The 17,095-nt window shown below is 46.8% G+C and overlaps 2 protein-coding genes across 3 annotated transcripts in view; one reads left to right on the top strand and one right to left on the bottom strand.

Annotated features, from left to right (window-relative positions):
• Positions 1 to 330: 330 nt before the first annotated feature.
• On the bottom strand, positions 331 to 11,167 carry Ina (internexin neuronal intermediate filament protein alpha). The gene is made up of 3 exons (XM_051146730.1): positions 10,103 to 11,167; positions 3,141 to 3,265; positions 331 to 827 (listed from the first exon to the last, which is right to left on the bottom strand). The coding sequence occupies exons 1-3, from the start codon at positions 11,165 to 11,167 to the stop codon at positions 512 to 514; spliced, it is 1,506 nt and encodes a 501-aa protein (XP_051002687.1). The 3' UTR covers positions 331 to 511.
• Positions 11,076 to 17,095, top strand: part of Nt5c2 (5'-nucleotidase, cytosolic II) — a 126,287-nt gene continuing 120,267 nt past the window's right edge. For both annotated transcript variants that reach the window (XM_051146724.1, XM_051146722.1), the window contains exon 1: positions 11,076 to 11,224. In XM_051146724.1, the coding sequence (XP_051002681.1) occupies positions 11,166 to 11,224 (59 nt within the window). In that variant the 5' untranslated portion in view covers positions 11,076 to 11,165. The remainder of the gene's footprint in view (positions 11,225 to 17,095) is intronic.

The following is a 17,095-nucleotide window of genomic DNA, read 5'->3' as shown; positions in this document are numbered from 1 at the left end:
AAGACAAGGAAACACGGGGTCGAGGAGAGCGGAAGAGATGTGCCCATGAGGAACAGCTGTCATTCGTGACTCAGCTCTGTCAGAGAGGATTAGGGTGATGGTGTCTGGACCACTAGTTTGTCCTCGGCAGTGATTTTAAGTGTTTAGGCATCTAGTAAGAAGAGTCTAAAGCTGGGTCCTGGCGGGGTATAGTGCACAAACAGGCTTTAATTTTGGCTCACAGCAAAAGATGACCAGAGTTAGCACCTCCATGGAACTTCCTGTGCACCTGAGTCGTCTGTCACTATGAAGCCTGAGCTGCGGGAGAGAAAGCTGCTTGCTTAGAGAACACTCCTCTGACTGCTCCATCTAGGGGCGGCTTTCCTACCGGAGAAAGCAAGGATTCGGTCCTGACTATGACACTGAAGCTTGGAAGACATTCCCTAGCGGTGGTTAGGTGTGGTTCGGGAGTAAGCTGTGAGTGAGCCAGTGCATTCCCTCTTAGGCGTTAACTTTTTTTTAAGCAATCAAACTACATTTTTTGGCTTGAGATGGTACTGTCTTCTATATTTGACTTGTCGGTTTTCTTTGTAGATATTACCGTTTCCTCCAGAGTTTCTTCAAAACTTTCCCCTATCTTGGATGTTTTCTTAGAGGCTTCCTTAGAAGCCCCCTCCTCCTCTTCCTCCTCCTCCTTTTTCAGCGACAGCCCAGTGGATGAGACTTTGGAGGTTGTAGAACTAAGGATTCTAGGAGGGAGCAAATAGCTGGGATTGGGAAGTGGATTCAGCCCGGACATGGTTAATCCGCTGGTGCTAAATCGTGTCTCTTCTCCTTCCAGCAGCTTCCTGTTAATTCAACAGAGAAAAGCGCTTAGGAACCAGGCTACTAGTTTTGTTTAGAGAACTTAACCCTTCAGTCCTTTTTTTCGCTGACTCCAAAGAAACACTGCAGTTTCCTCATGAGGCCAGGAATGCTACATTGATTAGTATGCACATGTAGAAATGCTCTCTCCAGTATCAGTGCTGTTTCAAGTATTGTCAAAGGAACATGTCCCATTGACAAACTGTTTTCCTGTAGGAAAACATACAACCTCCCTTGGCCACATCAGACACCCATTTTTGTCAGTTATATTCTACAAAGCTCAGGAGAAAGGTAATTTCCCTAATTAACACCTTAACTGTAAAGGGGTAAGGAAGTGAGAAATCCACAGAGGACTGAGAAACTTACCGCCTGGGCCGGCGCACACTTGAGAGCTGTGCCCTTTCCACGTATGAAGGCACGAGGGGGAACAGAACAAGTGGTAGCAGAGCCCTTAAATGACACAACCTCAGACACCGGTGTCCACTCAGCCTAGACTATCCAGCTCAGAGTGGCTCCCGTGGCTTGCTCTGCATAACTCTAGTAGGGTATTTGTTGTTGCTTTCTGGTTTGTTCTTTAGTTTTTGGAGATGGGGTCCCTTATAGCCCAGGGTAGCCTTGGTATGTAGCTGAGGCTGCCCTTTAACTTCTCACTGTCTTAGTCCACCTGAGATTACAGGTGAGCATCACCGTGTCTAGCTCATAACTCGAAAAGTTTTTAATCATCTTTTTTATTTTTAATAAAAATCAACTCAAGATACTATGAAATACTCTGGAGCCCTTATTTTGGAGTAGGTGGAATACATAGTGGAAAACTTAAAAAAAAAAAAAAAAAAAAAAAAAAAAAGTTGGCCTAGGCAGCACATATACTAAGATTGGAATAATATAGAGAAAACTAAAAAATATAGAGAAAACTAGGATGACAAGTAAATTCATATTAAAAATGTCTACACCAGGGGGGGAGGAATGGGAGGATATAAGGGATGGGATAAACATTGAGATGTAACAAGAATAAATTAATAAAAAAATAAAAATAAAAAAATGTCCACACTGATCTGAGGTTGAATCTGAGGGCTGCCACTTTTTTTCACTTGTATTTAACTAATTAATTAGTTTCTTTAATAAATGTATTCATTTACTTTAATCCTGACTGCAGTTCCCCACCCCCTCCCACCTCCCTCAATTCACTCCTCCTCCCTTTCTCTTCAGAAAAGAGGCCACCTCCCATGGACATCAGCCGACATTTGCAGTCTTCTGTTGAGGCTAGACTAGGCCAACACTTATTAACACCATGACCTTGAGTTATGGACTGTGGTTGACCTGACACTGACACATAGTGGTCATTCAAAAAACTGCACCTGTAGTTACATTTTTTTTTTTTTTTTAAAGTAAATGTTCACTTCAACTGGGCCTTGAACACAAATATAAGAGAAAACCTTAGCTTGGATCACTTTATGTTTAACTTGTATTTTTATTTATTTAAAAAATTTTTTTTTGGTTTTTCGAGACAGGGTTTCTCTGTGTAGCCTTGGCTGTCCTTCATAGACCAGGCTGTCCTTGAACTCACAGAGATTCGCTTGCCTCTGCCTCCCTAGTCCTGGGATTAAAGGTGTGTGCTACCATGCTTGGTTGCATTTTTATTTGTTTATTTATTTATTTATTTATTGTTTTTTTGAGACAGAGTCTGTGTAGCCTTGGCTGTCCTGGACTTGCTTTGTAGACCAGGCTGGCCTCAAACTCACAGCGATCCGCCTGCCTCTGTCTCCCACATGTGCCACCATGCCTGGCTCTGTATTTTTATTTTTTTTAAAGGTTCATTTTTATTATTTTTAATTGTGTACTCATATGTGTGGGTTTGATGAAGACTATAGATGCCTGAGGAGGCCAGAGGAGTCAGATTCCCTTGGATCAAGTTATAGGCAGTTGCGAGCCACCTGACATGGGTGCTGAGAATCAAACCCAGGTCCTCTGTAAGAGCAGGATGTGCTCTTAACCACTAAGCCATCTCTCCAGCCCCAACCCCTATTTTTAGAGTCTGACACTTTCATTTTGCCTCTAGAAGCCTGTGTTAACATGTAAACTGCCCTGCAGGGTGTGTAAAATACTCCAGGACTAGCGAGGTGAAGCTGCCATGTATTCAGTTAGAACAACTGAGAGCTCAGTTCATTGAGACTGGATAGTGGTGGCTTTCCCCACCCTCCCTCACTGGTCAGAAACAGGCCACCCGGAACCATGTATACAGCAGCATTGCTCCTAGGCCAGTGTGTGTCTTGTGGGGGTGGACATGCCCTCTCATGTACCTGTAAGCTGCTATCTCAATGTCAAGAGCCATTTTGACATTGAGCAAGTCCTGGTATTCCCGAAGGTGGCGTGCCATCTCACTCTTGGTGTTCCTCAGGTCACTCTCCAGCTGCCCAATGCTATCCTGGAAAGCACATATCCAAAACACTTACAACAAAGCAGCAGACATTCATTGACATTTCCCTAAGGCAGGGATCTCAACCCTGACTACATATTCCAACCATGTAAGGGATCGACAGTATACTCACAAAGCAGTCCAGCCTCCATTCTGTTTCATTTGCTCTGGGGTAGAGACTCAGCATCTGCAGTCTCCGCTTAAATGTCCTTAGGAAATTTAGGAACTCCCAAGGGACCATGGTTTCATGGATCCTTCCTTTTTTTTTTTAATTTTTAAAAATTGTGTATATATGTGTTTGTGTGCATGTATCTGGGCAGGGACTCTCCAAATGCACAAGAGGGCATCTGATCCCCTGGAGCTGGGGTTAGAGATGGGTGTGAGCAGCCAGGTCGATGCTAGGAATCAAACTTGGGCTCTCTGGAAGGACAACCAGTGCTCTGAACCACTGGGCCATCTCTCTAGACCTAAATGTGTTAAAGAAAAACAAACAAACAAAAACTTCCTTGCTTATTTTGTTTGTTTGTGTTTAACAGCATTTCACTCTGTAGCCTGGATGGTCTAGAACTCAATATGTAGACCAGGCTGGCCTTGAGCTCACAGAGATCTGTCTGCCTCTTCTTCGAGTGCTGGGATTAAAGGTATGAGCCACCATTCCAATGTTTCAAAGCCTGTTAAGAGATGAGGTAAGCAGGGCATGCTGGCGCACACCTTTAATAATCCCAGCACTGGGAGGCAGAGGCAGGCGGATTGCTGTGACTTCGAGGGCAGCCTCGGCTACAAAGCATGTCTAGGACAGCTAGGGCTACACAGAGAAACCCTGTCTAAAAGGAAAAATAAAAAATGAGTTCTAGCTGGGAGTGGTGGTACATGCCTTTAATCCCAGCACTCAGGAGGCAGAGGCAGGTGGATCTCTGTGAGTTTGAGGTTAGCCTGGTCTACAAAGTGAGTCCAGGACAACCAGGGTTGTTTCACAGAGAAACCCTGTCTTAAAAAACAAAACAAAAACCAACCAAACAAGCAAGAAGATGAGTTCTAATATTTGCTAAACAAGTTAGTAGACCATCATGACATATAGGAAGGACCCAATAAATGTGAGTAGTTTTTATTACTGTGAATAACATAAGGTTCTACTATTTTGATAATAAGGATAAATTAATAATGATCCATCCATTAGCTCCTTAAGTAAAAATGAATATCATATTATATATTATTAGTGTATATAATGAAAACTTTCAAAAGATTTTATTTTAAATTATGTATAGGTGAGGGCTGGAGAGATGGCTCAGCAGTTAAGAGCACTGGCTGCTCTTCTAGAGGACCTGGGTTCAATTCCCAGCAACCACATGGTGGCTCACAGCTGTCTGTAACCTCAGCAGCAGGGGACCCAACACCCTCACTCAGATATACATGCAGGCAAAACACCAATGCACATAAAATAAAAATTGAAAAAAATAAAGAAAACACTAAAATGTTATATGACGGTGTTTGTGTATATATACATACATATGTTTGTTTGCATGCCTGTGTGTGTGAGTTTAAGTAACCACAGAGTTAAAGAGACATTCTGGAGCTGGAGTTAGCGGCATTGTGAGCCCCCTGATACAGGTCTCCTGCAAGAGTGGCCCACACCTTTAACCACTAAGCCATCTCTCCAGCCTTATATATAATAAACACTTAATGTTGGATAGATGATTTCATATTCCTCAAAGCATCAAATTTTTAAAAATTTGTCAAATGTAAATTTTTTGCATATATTTATTTATTTACTTGTTTATGTGTGTGGGCGTGTATGTGTCACAAGAGATATGTGGAAACCAGAGGGCACCTTGAAGGAGTTGGATCTGTCTTTCCACCACATGAGTTCTGGGGGGTGAGTAAGGAGTCTGTTCTTTCCTTCTACCATGTGGGGGTTGGGTATCCACTCAGGTTGTCAGAGTTGGTAGCAAGTGCCTTTACTCACTGAGCTAGCTTGCAAACATCCCTCAAAATGATAATCTGAATAAAGCCATTATTTATTTATTTATTTTGGCTTTTTGAGACAGGGTTTCTCTGTGTAGCCTTGGCTGTCCTACACTTACTTTGTAGACCAGGCTGGCCTCAAACCCACAGCAATCCACCTGCCTCTACCTCCCGAGTGCTGGGATTAAAGGCATGTGCCACCACCGCCTGGCGAATAAAGCCATTTTAAAGTGGAGAATAAAACTTATTATTAGGACATTAAACATAATACAATCTTTCTCAGCAATCAAGGATTATGAAAATTATGTTAAGTTTTCTATAATTTCATGTCTGTCATATTTTAGATATATTTGGGGTGTTTATTTCTGCCTAAATGGTGCCAGAGAGCAGTGTTTATCTTCATTTTGCAGTTCTGGACAATGCCTCACTCCAGTGGTCTCCCATATACTGGTTTGAAACCCAAATAAAAAATTGTTTCTCTTTAGAATCATGTTAAGAATGGCTAGGGTAAACTGGGCGTGGTGGCACACACTTTTAATCCCAGCACTTGGGAGGCAGAGGCAGGCAGATCACTGTGAGTTCGAGGTCAGCCTGGTCTACAAAGCAAGCCTAGGACAGCCAAGAGGAACCTTGTCTCAAAAAACTAAAAAAAAAAAAAAAAAAAAGAATGGTTAGGGCTGGGTAGTGGTGGCACATGCCTTTAATCCCAGCCCGCCAGCCTGGTCTACAGAGCGAGTTCCAGGACAGCTAGAGCTGTTACACAGAGAAACCCTATCTCAAAAACAAAACAAACAAACACACATAAAAGCTAGTGTGGGGGCATCAGTGGAGTGGGGCCAGCTTCCCAATATGTGGTTTAGAGGTAGATTGTTTGTCACAGCAGGTTAGTTTGATGGTTTATTAAAAAGTGCTTCAACGTCACAGCTGTTTTGGAACAAGAGGCTGCTGGGGAGCTGAGTTCTAGGTGGGTAAGAGTTTCTTGTGCTTGTATGTTATCCATTCCACACGGTGACTTTATGGATCAGTGTTGACAAAAAGTGCAGCCCTGCTGCTTTCAGAGGACCTGACTGAACTGCTGACTGCTCGCCAAGCTCTGGGCTCTTTGTTTGTACACTCCTCCCGCACTGGCCTCTCTTGCTGCCCTTCACGAGGCCTGCAGAAGATGGCCTCTAGCGGGCAAATGATGAGCAGAGCGCTGCAGCCTGCCCCCTCCCCCAACCATGCTGCAGCTGCTGGCTTGGCTTGGAGGGCAGGAGAGAGGAGGCACTCCCAGCTCCAGCTGAGGTCTCTCCTGGAGCAGCTAAGCATCTGGCCCAAGGCTGGAAGGGGGCTGGTTGGAAAGCATGGCTGCACTAGCGTCTGTAGTAAAGAAAAGGAAACACGGTGTCCATTTCCTTACGTTGCAGGTGGACCGGGGAGACCTCAGCTGGACAAGTGGAAGTGCAGGTCCTACAGAACTACTGCATGATCTGCATGATCAGAGAGATAGGGAGAGGGGGTTTTAATGGATGGTCACTTACAGGAACCACACGTCCCTGTTTTCACTCTGTCTTGCTTTATCCTTGTCCTCTGCCACCCTCTAAAATCAGCCTTTACTAGAAAATGTGGTTTAAGTCAAGATGTTCCACAGCCGGTCTGAGAACAAATGGTACAGCCCTTCCAGTGGGGCGGGAATCCAGAGCACACTTGAAGGGCAAAGGCAGGAGCGCTGCAAATCCAATCCCAGCTCAGGCCACACAGGAAAACTCAAGTCTCCAAAAATAGAATAAAAAGCATATTCCTGGCGCTACCTAAGAAATACTGACTCCATTTCTTGGAGTGGTCTGAAAAAAATCTCTCTTGAAAAAGCTGCTTCTTGGCCTTGGTGTGTCGTGGAGTTTGGATAACTGCTTTAAATGTGTCCCCGTAAAGAAGCTGTTGCAGTGGTCCAGGTGACAGTAATAGGGTGAGATGGGGTGGGGATGGGGACCAGCTAGGCCAGCTTTTAAAAAATGAGATTTTTTTTCCTCCTCCCTTGAACCCTAATCTCAGAAATGGATCTATCAAGCTATAGATTTATATGCAGCCACTGCCATCTCCGGTCTCCCAAGAGCCAGACCCTTCCTGCTATTAGGAAGGGCTCCAATTAATTTAATTAGGCGGGGCTCCAATCTCATGCTGGAGAGGAGGGGAGATTTGGCTTACTTCCCTAGGGAACATTAAGTAGCAGTGATCCCGACTGCTCAGCAAGGCCTTTCAAGGAAAGCATTGGCTTCCTAAGCCATCCACAGCACAGGTTCGAAAGCCAGTCCCCCCCCCCCCCCCCCCCGAGACTGGCTCTGTACAGGTTTAGTATTGACAGAGGTTCTAATGGTGGTACCCCGGCTATGCAGGGAGGGACCAGAGTCCTCTGTCAGAAAACACGGAAAGCCTTGCTTTCCCGTGTGAAGTGGCTGCCTCTGGCCTGTAACACAGCAGCCTAGGTCTTCCTATTGTTCACTTACTGTGTCACCTTGCATCAGTCTTTGTCCTTTTCAAAGTATATCAAGCGTTCTGTCTCCAAATAGGCTATCAGCTCTCTGGGGCAGGGAAAATGACTTTGAATGGGCACTTTCTCTTGCCTTTGAGAGGACCCAAACACTTGTAAAGGAAAAGAGTGCTCACTGCGAGTCTCTGAACCAGAAAGAAAGAATACCTCCCAGGGCTATTGCAGTGAAAGGGAGGTTGGGTAAAAGGCCAAAAAGGCAATGGCTTTCCACCTCAACCAGCATTTAGATTGTTGGGGGACAACAGGAGCCACGGGTTTAGTGTTTGCAGGTCTGACTGTGAGCCCCACCCCAGCAGTGGGTCCCAAGGGGTAGGAAACAGCTTTGTGTTGTCTGGCCTCCTTCTCCGCTCAGCAGGTCCACAGAGGCTCCTAAGGCTAAAGCCGATGGGGACAGTGCTGCAGAGCTGCAGAGGTTTCTCTTGTCCTTTGTCTCCTGCAGACCATATCTACTATTTTCTACCACAGAAAGCCTGTATTTTAGAGAAAACAAGCCACACAACTGCTGCATCTGACAGCATAAGAGACTGGCAAGAAAGAGGAAGGCGTGGCAAAGCCCAGTTTAGCTGACAGTTTGGGGCAGGTCACCCTTTTGTGGAAATACTGGACTAGCCCTCAAGAGGACTGACCACCTAATTCAACATTTGAGGCTTCTGGAAGAAAAGAAGAAATATTAATTAAGTGTGATTCATTCAGACCACCCAGGACCTTGCGCACATACTGAGAAGTTCGATTTAAAGATTTCGTATCAAAACATGAATATTTGTTTGAATAATACTAGTGTAAGACAAAGAGACATGCATCTCAAACAGGCCTTTCCCCCCTATGAGAGGGAGCCATTCACAATGGATAGTAAATGCCTGAAAATCAATCATGCCTTATCTTCTGACTTTTGAAATATGCCATTTCTCAGTTCCATTTTTATTAATGTTCCCCAAATGCATTAATTTTCATCAAATGTAAAATCAATCCTAGGTATAATAAATTATTTGAAGTTTCTGAATTATTGACATTCCATTCAAAAGAGCTTTTATTGTTCCTTGTACTTAAACCATGTAATTTTGTGGTTTTCCTACATTTTTGATTCATTCTGTCTTCTGTCCCTGTGCCCTCTGTAGTCAAAAGCCCAGAATGTTCAATGTAGTGAAACTGAGCCAATCATCTTCTCCATAGAGCTTACAGGGGCAGGAAAGATGGGGGAAAATGCCGCCTATAACAAAGAAACCATCTCTGTAATTTGCCACGTGCACTTAGGTTGAACAAATGCTAAGTTGATGAGAATTTTCAAGAGGAACCTTACAGCTGTGGGGCGGATTAAAAGGTTTTTTTGTTAAGTGCAAAGCCAGCCATGGAGGTGAAAATTGATGCTGTCTACAAGATGAACTTTGACTGATTGTGTTATAGAATTAAAAAAAAAAAAAAAAGAAAGAAAGAAAGAAAAAGAAGAAGAGGAAGTTAATTGCCTTGAGGCCTAGCGTTCCTAACTGGGACAGTTTGGAAACGTAATGAAGTAGGGGACATTTCTGCAGTGGTAGGAACACAGGATCAGCACCGCGGACAGCGCCCCCGCCCTCTTCTACCTGAACTAGCTCAAAGCTTGCTTAGAACTGTCAGGAGGGGGACATGGGAACCGTGCACGCGCACGCCTCTGTGTGTGTGGGGGGGGGGGGCGTTGGGGGGACGGCAAGGGTGGGGCAAGGCAGGTGTTACTAGCTTAATCATGCCAGATCCCATTCCTTTTTAGAGCAAAACTCAAGAAAATGAGCCCAGTTCCCAACCATAAAGCGGGCTGTATTCTATACGTATCAATTCTAAGGCGCAGGAAAGGCTTTTCAAAGCCAATTAAACAGGATGCTTAAAGGACCAGACCATGCAGAGGCTGTTACCTGCCTCCTCTGGGCTCATTTTTGGTCCAAACTGTTCTGCTATTGTGTTTGTACTCTTGGTGACAGGGAGGCACAGCTAGATGTTTCTGACTCCTAAAAAGATTGCAGACTCCTTTGTTAGAAGAGTTCAGACAAGCCACTGGGGGTGGGGTCTGTAGCTCCGTGTTACATACAGCATATATGTAGGATATGCATGAAGACTTGGGTTCGGTTTCTAAAATTCCCCTATCCCCCAAATTAGAGTGCGGAGACATCAAGGGGTTGAAGCGCTTCCAGGCACATGGAGTTCACATTTGAGGCTGCATGCGCGAAGACTTGATGATTTTTGTTTGTTTGCCAACACCTCCAGCCAACGCTCGCTCCTCTCTCCCCCTTTCCCCTCCCGTGGTTTCCTAGGGCTCCAGTTTACAGGGAGTGCAGCTTTGCGCAGAAAAGGACAGGACACCCTTTCCTATGCAGCGTCCCAGCCCTTACCTGGTAGCCAGCCACCTCCGCGCTGTGCCGCTCCTCCAGTTCCAAGATCTGCCTCTCCAGGGACTCATTGGCCCCGCGCAGGCCCTCTATCTCAATGGTGCGTGCCTGGAGCTGGCGCCGGTACTCGTGGATCTCCTCCCGGCTGGCTCGGATGGCTTCGGTGCTGCGCGCTGCCTGCTCATTCAGGTTGGCAAACTTGGACTTGTACCATTCCTCCGCCGACTGCAGGTTCTTAGCTGCCAGGGACTCATACTGGGCGCGGATCTCCCTGAGCGCCGAACTCAGGTCTGGTTTAGCCACAGCCACGTCCACCTCGGCGGCAGCCTGCGAAGACGCCTGCAGCGTGGCCAGGAGCTCCGCGACCTCCTCGTCGTGCACCTGGCGCACGAAGGCCAGCTCGTCCAGCAGCGACTCCACCTTCTTCTCCAGGTCGAGGCGGGCCAGCGTGGCGCCATCCACGTCGCGCTGCTGCGCCTTCAGGGCGCGCTCGGCGCCTTCGCGCCCCCGGCTCTCCTCCTCGCAGCGCGCCCGAAGCCGCTGCACCTCCTCGGCTAGCCCATCGCGCTCCAGCAGGGCCTGCGCGCGCGCCGAGCTCGCCTCCTCCAGCTGCGCGCGCAGGTCGCGCAACTCGCGCTGGAAGAGCTCGCCGACGCGCGACGGCTCGGCGTGGCGCTGCCGCAGCGCAGCCAGCTCGGCCTCGAGCGCGCGGTTCTGCGTCTCCAGCTGGTGCACCTTCTCGATGAACACCGCGAAGCGGTCATTGAGGCCCTGCAGCTGCTCCTTCTCGTTCGTGCGGATGATCTTGTACTCGTTGGTGCGCGCCGCCGCTTGGCTCAGGTCCAGCCCGTCGGAGGCGGGCAGCCGGCGGTAGGCAAGGCCCAGGCCGAGGGACGAGGCCGACGAGCAGGCGGCCGTAGAGGCCACATTGCTGCGGGACAGCGACTGCGAGCGGAAGCTGCTGGAGCCTCCGGGCCCGGAGAGGCGCGAGGACAGGCGCGAGCCGTCCCCGAACACCTTGCGGTAGGAAGAGGCGGAGCACAAGTAGTGCTCCGATCCGAAGCTCATGGTGCCGGGGTCGGGGCCGGGCGCGCGGCTACGGCGGGACCTGGCGAGGACGCGAAGGTGCGGCAAGGCTGGGTGCGGCGGGGCGGTGTGCGGGGCTTTTAAGGCTCGGGGCTGGGGCGACGCGCTAGGGGCGGAGCTTCATCTCCAGATCTAGCCCGGGAGAGAAGGGGGGCCTGCGGGGGCGGGGAAGCGCAGTGCCACCGCAGCTGCGCGCCACCGACCTGGAGCCTCTGCGTGCGAGCCCCTCCCTGGCTGCGGCTCCTGTGCCCCGAGAATCTGCCTTGGGAACGACCGGAGGGGAGGCAGTGCTCAGGCAACCGTGGCTTCCCAGCTGAGAGCATTCATCTCTTTGGTGGCTTCAAAGCCTATCCTTCCTTATGCCTTTATCTCCCGTGGAGAGTAAGGTTTTCTGGAAGGCGTCCTCTATTCTCATCTGCAGTCCAAGGTTCTCAAGGGTGAGGCCCTGTTCCTTGCCTCAGGCAGATCGGGCAGTCCCAGTCCCCCCCTCTGCCCCCTCCCCCGCCTCTCTTATCTCTTGCTTTAGGAGTCTCCCAGTTCTCAGCAGGGAAAGTGGGTCCACTTCAGCGAGCATTCCAGTAGAATCTGAGAGCTTGAGATGCTCTGGGACATCAGTGAAAAACAAAAGCCTGAGGTTCCAAGGGTGCAAAGGGCTCCGGAGAGGGAAAGAGGCCAGGCCTGGAAAAGGACAAAGCGTTGAGAATTAGCCCGGTTCATTTCCAGGCCTCCATTGACGGCGATCGCCAGGACTACAGGGTGGTAGAAAGGAGGCTACAGGCTTTGGCTTGTACAAACAGAAAATCAGCACCAGCACTTCCTCCTCCTCTTCCTCCTCCTCCACCACCACCACCATCACCACCACCACCACCTACCACACATTAGATTTTAAACGTTTCAAAAATGAGCTTTTTAACCAGGAGGTTTCATCTAAAAAGAAACTGGATTGGTTGAGTTTTACTTTTTAGTGCCCAGCCCCTGCCAGTCCCTCCCAGTGAGGACAAAGAGTGGGGGCCTGAAAGATGGGACGCTTGTCTGAGTGTCCCTTCTAGCCTATGGCACCACTGAGGGAAGTGTGAAGCCTCTTGCTTTGTAGTTCAGAACTCCACAGTACATTTGTTTGTTTGTTCTGATGTCGGCCTCTCACTCGGTTCCTCCAGTCGCTCAGGCTGGTCTGATACTCACTCCACAGTCTAAGATGGCCTTGAGCTCCTGACAATCCTCCTGCCTCTGCCTCTCAGATGCAGCAGTTATCAGTGTGGCCCAGCACAACTGACTCTTGCCACTTTTTTTTTTTTTTTTTTTTTTTTATCTTGGAGTTCTAGAATGAATTTTGTTTCACCCCAGGAGAGGGGTGTATTACCTCGAGAGGACTCTAAAAGTAAGAGGCAAAGCATTTTATAAGACACCGGAGCATATTCCCCTGGGTTTGTGCCACCGCTGTCCTGTTTCCTTATCATTCATCAAATGCTGCATATGTGCCAGGCCCTGGAGCAGGTGCATAAGGGGCGGGAATGAGTAAGGGGGCGGGATGAGTGAGTAAGGGGAGGGGATGAGTAAGGGGCGGGGACTGGGGGGGAGGATGGAACCAAAGACCTGACCTGTGGTGGTGAGGTCTAACTCTAATTCTGTTGCAGTGGCCTTTTGGTACCTGGTGCCCCACGAATGGTCGCTGGTCACTTTTTATCTAGACTGAGCTTACGTAGGGCGCTGTAGCACAGGCCTCAATGCTCAGCTGTTCTGGAGGTGAAGGCCGAGGAGCCGCCTGGGTTTAGGAGGCAGAGCTAGCCTGTGTGACATAACGATATCCTTCTTTTAAAAAGCTGGGCGTGGTGGTGCACGCCTTTAATCCCAGCACTCGGGAGGCAGAGGCTGGCGGATCGCTGTGAGTTCAAGGCCAGCCTGGTCCACAAAATAAGTCTAGGACAGCCAAGACGACGCAGAGAAACCCTGTCTCAAAAAACAAAACAAAACAAAACGAACAAACAAACAACAACAACAAAAATGTAAGTAGGCAGAGCATGAGGGTGTATGCCTGTGATCCCAAACAGGAGACCAAGGCTGGAGGATTCTGAGTTCAAGGTGAGCCTGGGTTACACAGCAGGTTCAAGGCCAGGCTGGTCTATGTAACAAATTTGTCTCAAACAACCATAAACAAACAAATAAATAAACAAGTGATCTGCCTCTGGAGTCACCCTCCCCACGTCTTGATTTTGACTTCTACCTCTGCCCTCAGTTATATGATTCTCTTTTCTTGGAATTTCTTCCTGTGCCTCTACTATCAACTACTGCAATGATTTTTAATTTTTATTTATTTATTTTATTTTGAGATAGTTCTCTATGGAATTCATACAAATCCACCTGCCTCTGCTTCCCAAGTGCTGGGATTAAAGGCATGTGCCACCATACCCAGCTGAAATACATTGTGTGTGTGTGTGAAATATGTTTTAATGTTACAGTTTTATCTACATTTTTACCTTTTTTATTCTCATACAGAAAATAAAAAATGTTATGACCTCAGTGTAACTGGTAGCCATGGACGGTTGACTCATCAACCAAGCTCTTCATGGTACATCAAGAGCCTTAAATGAAACTACTTTTTTTTTTTTTTCAAGACAGAGTTTCTCTGTGTAGCCTCGCTGTCCTGGAACTTTCTCTGTAGACCAGGCTGGCCTGGAGCTCACAGAGATCCAACTGCCTCTGCCTTCAGATATCCATCACCACCACCACCCAGCCTGAAAATCTACTTTTTAAAATTAATTTTTTGCGACAGGGTCTTTTGCAGACTAGGCTGGCTTCAAATGTATTACATGGTGTTTAGAATGACCTTGAAAGGTAGAGGAAGAGAGCCATCCCTGAGTCCAGCCTTGTTTTCTCTCTGAATAAGGCCAATCATAACTTACAAGCAACTCTCTATGAAAATAAGAATCTGTAGCGCAAGAGAGCAAACAAACCTACCCAACCCCCCTTAGGGGAAATGAGACATCATTCTCTTTGGGTTTCTTCTGGCTGATTTGGGGCAAATAGTACCTTTGTAAGGGCTGGAATAAAATTGGGGAACATGGTTAATCAAGCCAGTAATAGCATTTGTGGTCCAGTTTCCAAATGTTGAGAAATTCCAGGCTTAATAGAAGTCATTGTAGATATGGAAATAGGGGTTGAAAAGAAAAAAGGGGGAGGTGTATAGAAATATATAGGGATGATAGGAAAAAAATAGATTATTAAACCTACTCCTCAGCCTCAGGCCTTACTTATTACTAACAAAAAAGGTTATCTTTATTTCGTTGGTATAGAACTTTGTATACTGATACAAAATAAGGTTAACTTTGATACATTGATATAGAATTCAAATTTAAGACTATTCTCTGCACACATTCTATATATTTCTACTCTAATATGAGGCACTGAACCCATACAATTCAATTACAATACAAAGCTTACTTCCAATACCTGGAAAGTGCTATTGCAGGCTGACTAGGTTAATTAAGCAATACAAACCAATTGTTAGTTGATCAAATTATGGTCATGTTAACTACCAGCCTATTTTTAATCACAAGAATATACATAGATAAGGTAAGATAGTTAGATAAAGTCTTCAAAGCCTCAGAGACCTACAGAATATGGCACTTAAGAAGCTTTTACTATTTTAAGATTCTTTGACAAGACAGGTTAACTCCTGGCAACACCCAGCCTACCTCAAGAAGATGATGAGCATCAAAGATCATCTCTGTGGAGATGGCTTCAAATGTGGCAAACCACCACTGGGCAAAAGGTCCTCATTTCTGCCACAGACAGAATTCTGCCTAAAAAGGGGCAAGCTTGCATACAAGCAGAGTTGATGGCCAAACTGCCAAGACAGAGTAAGCGAGTCCTCAATAGTTCCTGCCTCTCAAATACGTCTGTCAGATATATTGGGCCAGAAGGCTGAAGATGATGCTCCAACGTTATAGAGAGTTTTGGTGACTGTTCAGGCAGCAAACTGTCTCTGTCATTTTTTTCTTTTTCTTTTTCCTTCTCATTCTGGAAGCTGCTAACCTGCACTTCTGGTTCCCTCAAGTAATTAACTTTCAGTCCTTCTCAAGTCTCTGATGAGGGTTGAAGACCTGATAGTTTAGTCTTACAATTAGCCTAAGCTGTGTAGGGGTCAAGATGTTTTTAGGTCTAGATAGAGGTTTTGAGTTGGCAGAGATGAAGAGAGGATAGATATTGATTCTCATTCGGAATTTTAGATTCACCAAGATAGGAAAGATGTTTTCTACGTGATTGGCAAATGCAATTAGACAAAACACCTTGGACATAACATTCACACAGTCCCTGGTTGTTTCATGGTTCTTCTTGTGGTATGTAAATTTTCTACTTATGTGTAATAATATAAATACATATGCCAAATAAATAAATAAAAACAAATTAAAAAAAGAGAATAACCTTGAACTTCTGATCCTCTTGCTTCCTCTAAAGTGCTGGAGGTACAGATGTACGCCACCATCCCCAGGTTACGCAGAGGTGGGCGAGCCAGGCCTCGTGCATGCTAAACAAACATCCCACCAACTCAGTTACACTCCCAGCTCCCTGACATTAATTTTAAACTCAACGTACAAGCAATGGGTTTCACTGTGGCGTTTCCCTCTCCCACACTTATCCTGTGAGATAGCACGTTGCTGTGCAGCTCAGGCTGGCTTGCACTCTCAGGGGTCCAACCTCAGCCTCCCAACTGCTGCCTGGCTTAGTGGCATTTTATTTACTCAAGGTCTGTATGTGGATATGTGTATGTGGATATGCATGTGCCACGCACATCTGTGGAGGTTAAGAGGACAACTTTCAGAAGCCAATGTCACCTTTCACTCTATTCAGGCAGGGTCTCTCTCTGGTTTTTGCTTACTTCAGGAAGCTAGTCCACAAGCTTCTGGGCACTTGTTCTGTCTCCATCCTCCTGAAAGAGTGCTGGGATTACAGAGTGTGTGTGTGTGTGTGTGTGTGTGTGTGTGTGTGTGTGTGTGTGTGTGTGTGTGAGAGAGAGAGAGGGAGAGAGAGAGAGAGAGAGAGAGAGAGAGAGAGAGAGAGAGAGAGAGAGACTGACTCACCATGTTATTCTGTCTAGCCTGGAACTTGCTTTGTGGTCCAGGCTAGCCTCAGACTCACAGAGATATTCCTGTTTCTGACTCTGAGTGTGAACCACCTTTCCCGGCCACATCCAGTTTTTAATGTGGTTCCAGGGATTGGAACTGGGTCTTCGGACTCGCGAGGCTAGCCACTCTACCCACTAAGCCATCAGGCTCACATGTTACTTTCTCCATGAAGCCTTCCTTGGTATCTGCAATGTAAAATGCTGCATGCCCCTGTGAGTTCTCCTTTCCTTCCCCTTCCTCCGCCATCTGCACAGCCTTCCCTCTGCAGCACTAACATGACTCATGATTACATAGCATCTGCTGGGGTTATTCTAATGCGAGCTGAGGGCTCCTTGCACTCTCTCTACATGTATATCCCCTTCTCAGCTTGTGTCACAGTACTAAAGGCTTGTGTAGCGAGGGGGAAGAAAGTACAACTGCCGTGAAAGGCTCTGGCCTGATACCAAAAAGGAGATCCAGAAAGAAAAAAAAAATCAATAAATTTGACTTCATCAAAATTAAAAGCCTTGTACTCTCTATAAAAGGCTCTGTTAGAAAAATGAAAAGGCAGAGAGAGAGAGAGAGAGAGAGAGAGAGAGAGAGAGAGAGAGAGAGAGAGAGAGAGCTGGGTGTGGTGCTACATGGTTTAATCCCAGCACTTGGGGAAGCAGAGGCAGGTGGATTCTGTGAGTTCGAGGCCAACCTGGTCTACAAAGTGAGTCCAGGATAGCCAAACTACACAGAGAAACCCTTGAAAAACAAACAAAACAACGAGAAACAAAAAGATAAGCCAGATGGGCAGAATATA

The sequence above is a fragment of the Acomys russatus genome, chromosome 5 (genome assembly GCF_903995435.1).
Source record: "Acomys russatus chromosome 5, mAcoRus1.1, whole genome shotgun sequence".
NCBI classification, from domain to species: domain Eukaryota; kingdom Metazoa; phylum Chordata; class Mammalia; order Rodentia; family Muridae; genus Acomys; species Acomys russatus.
This window is presented reverse-complemented; position numbering and strand designations above follow the sequence as displayed.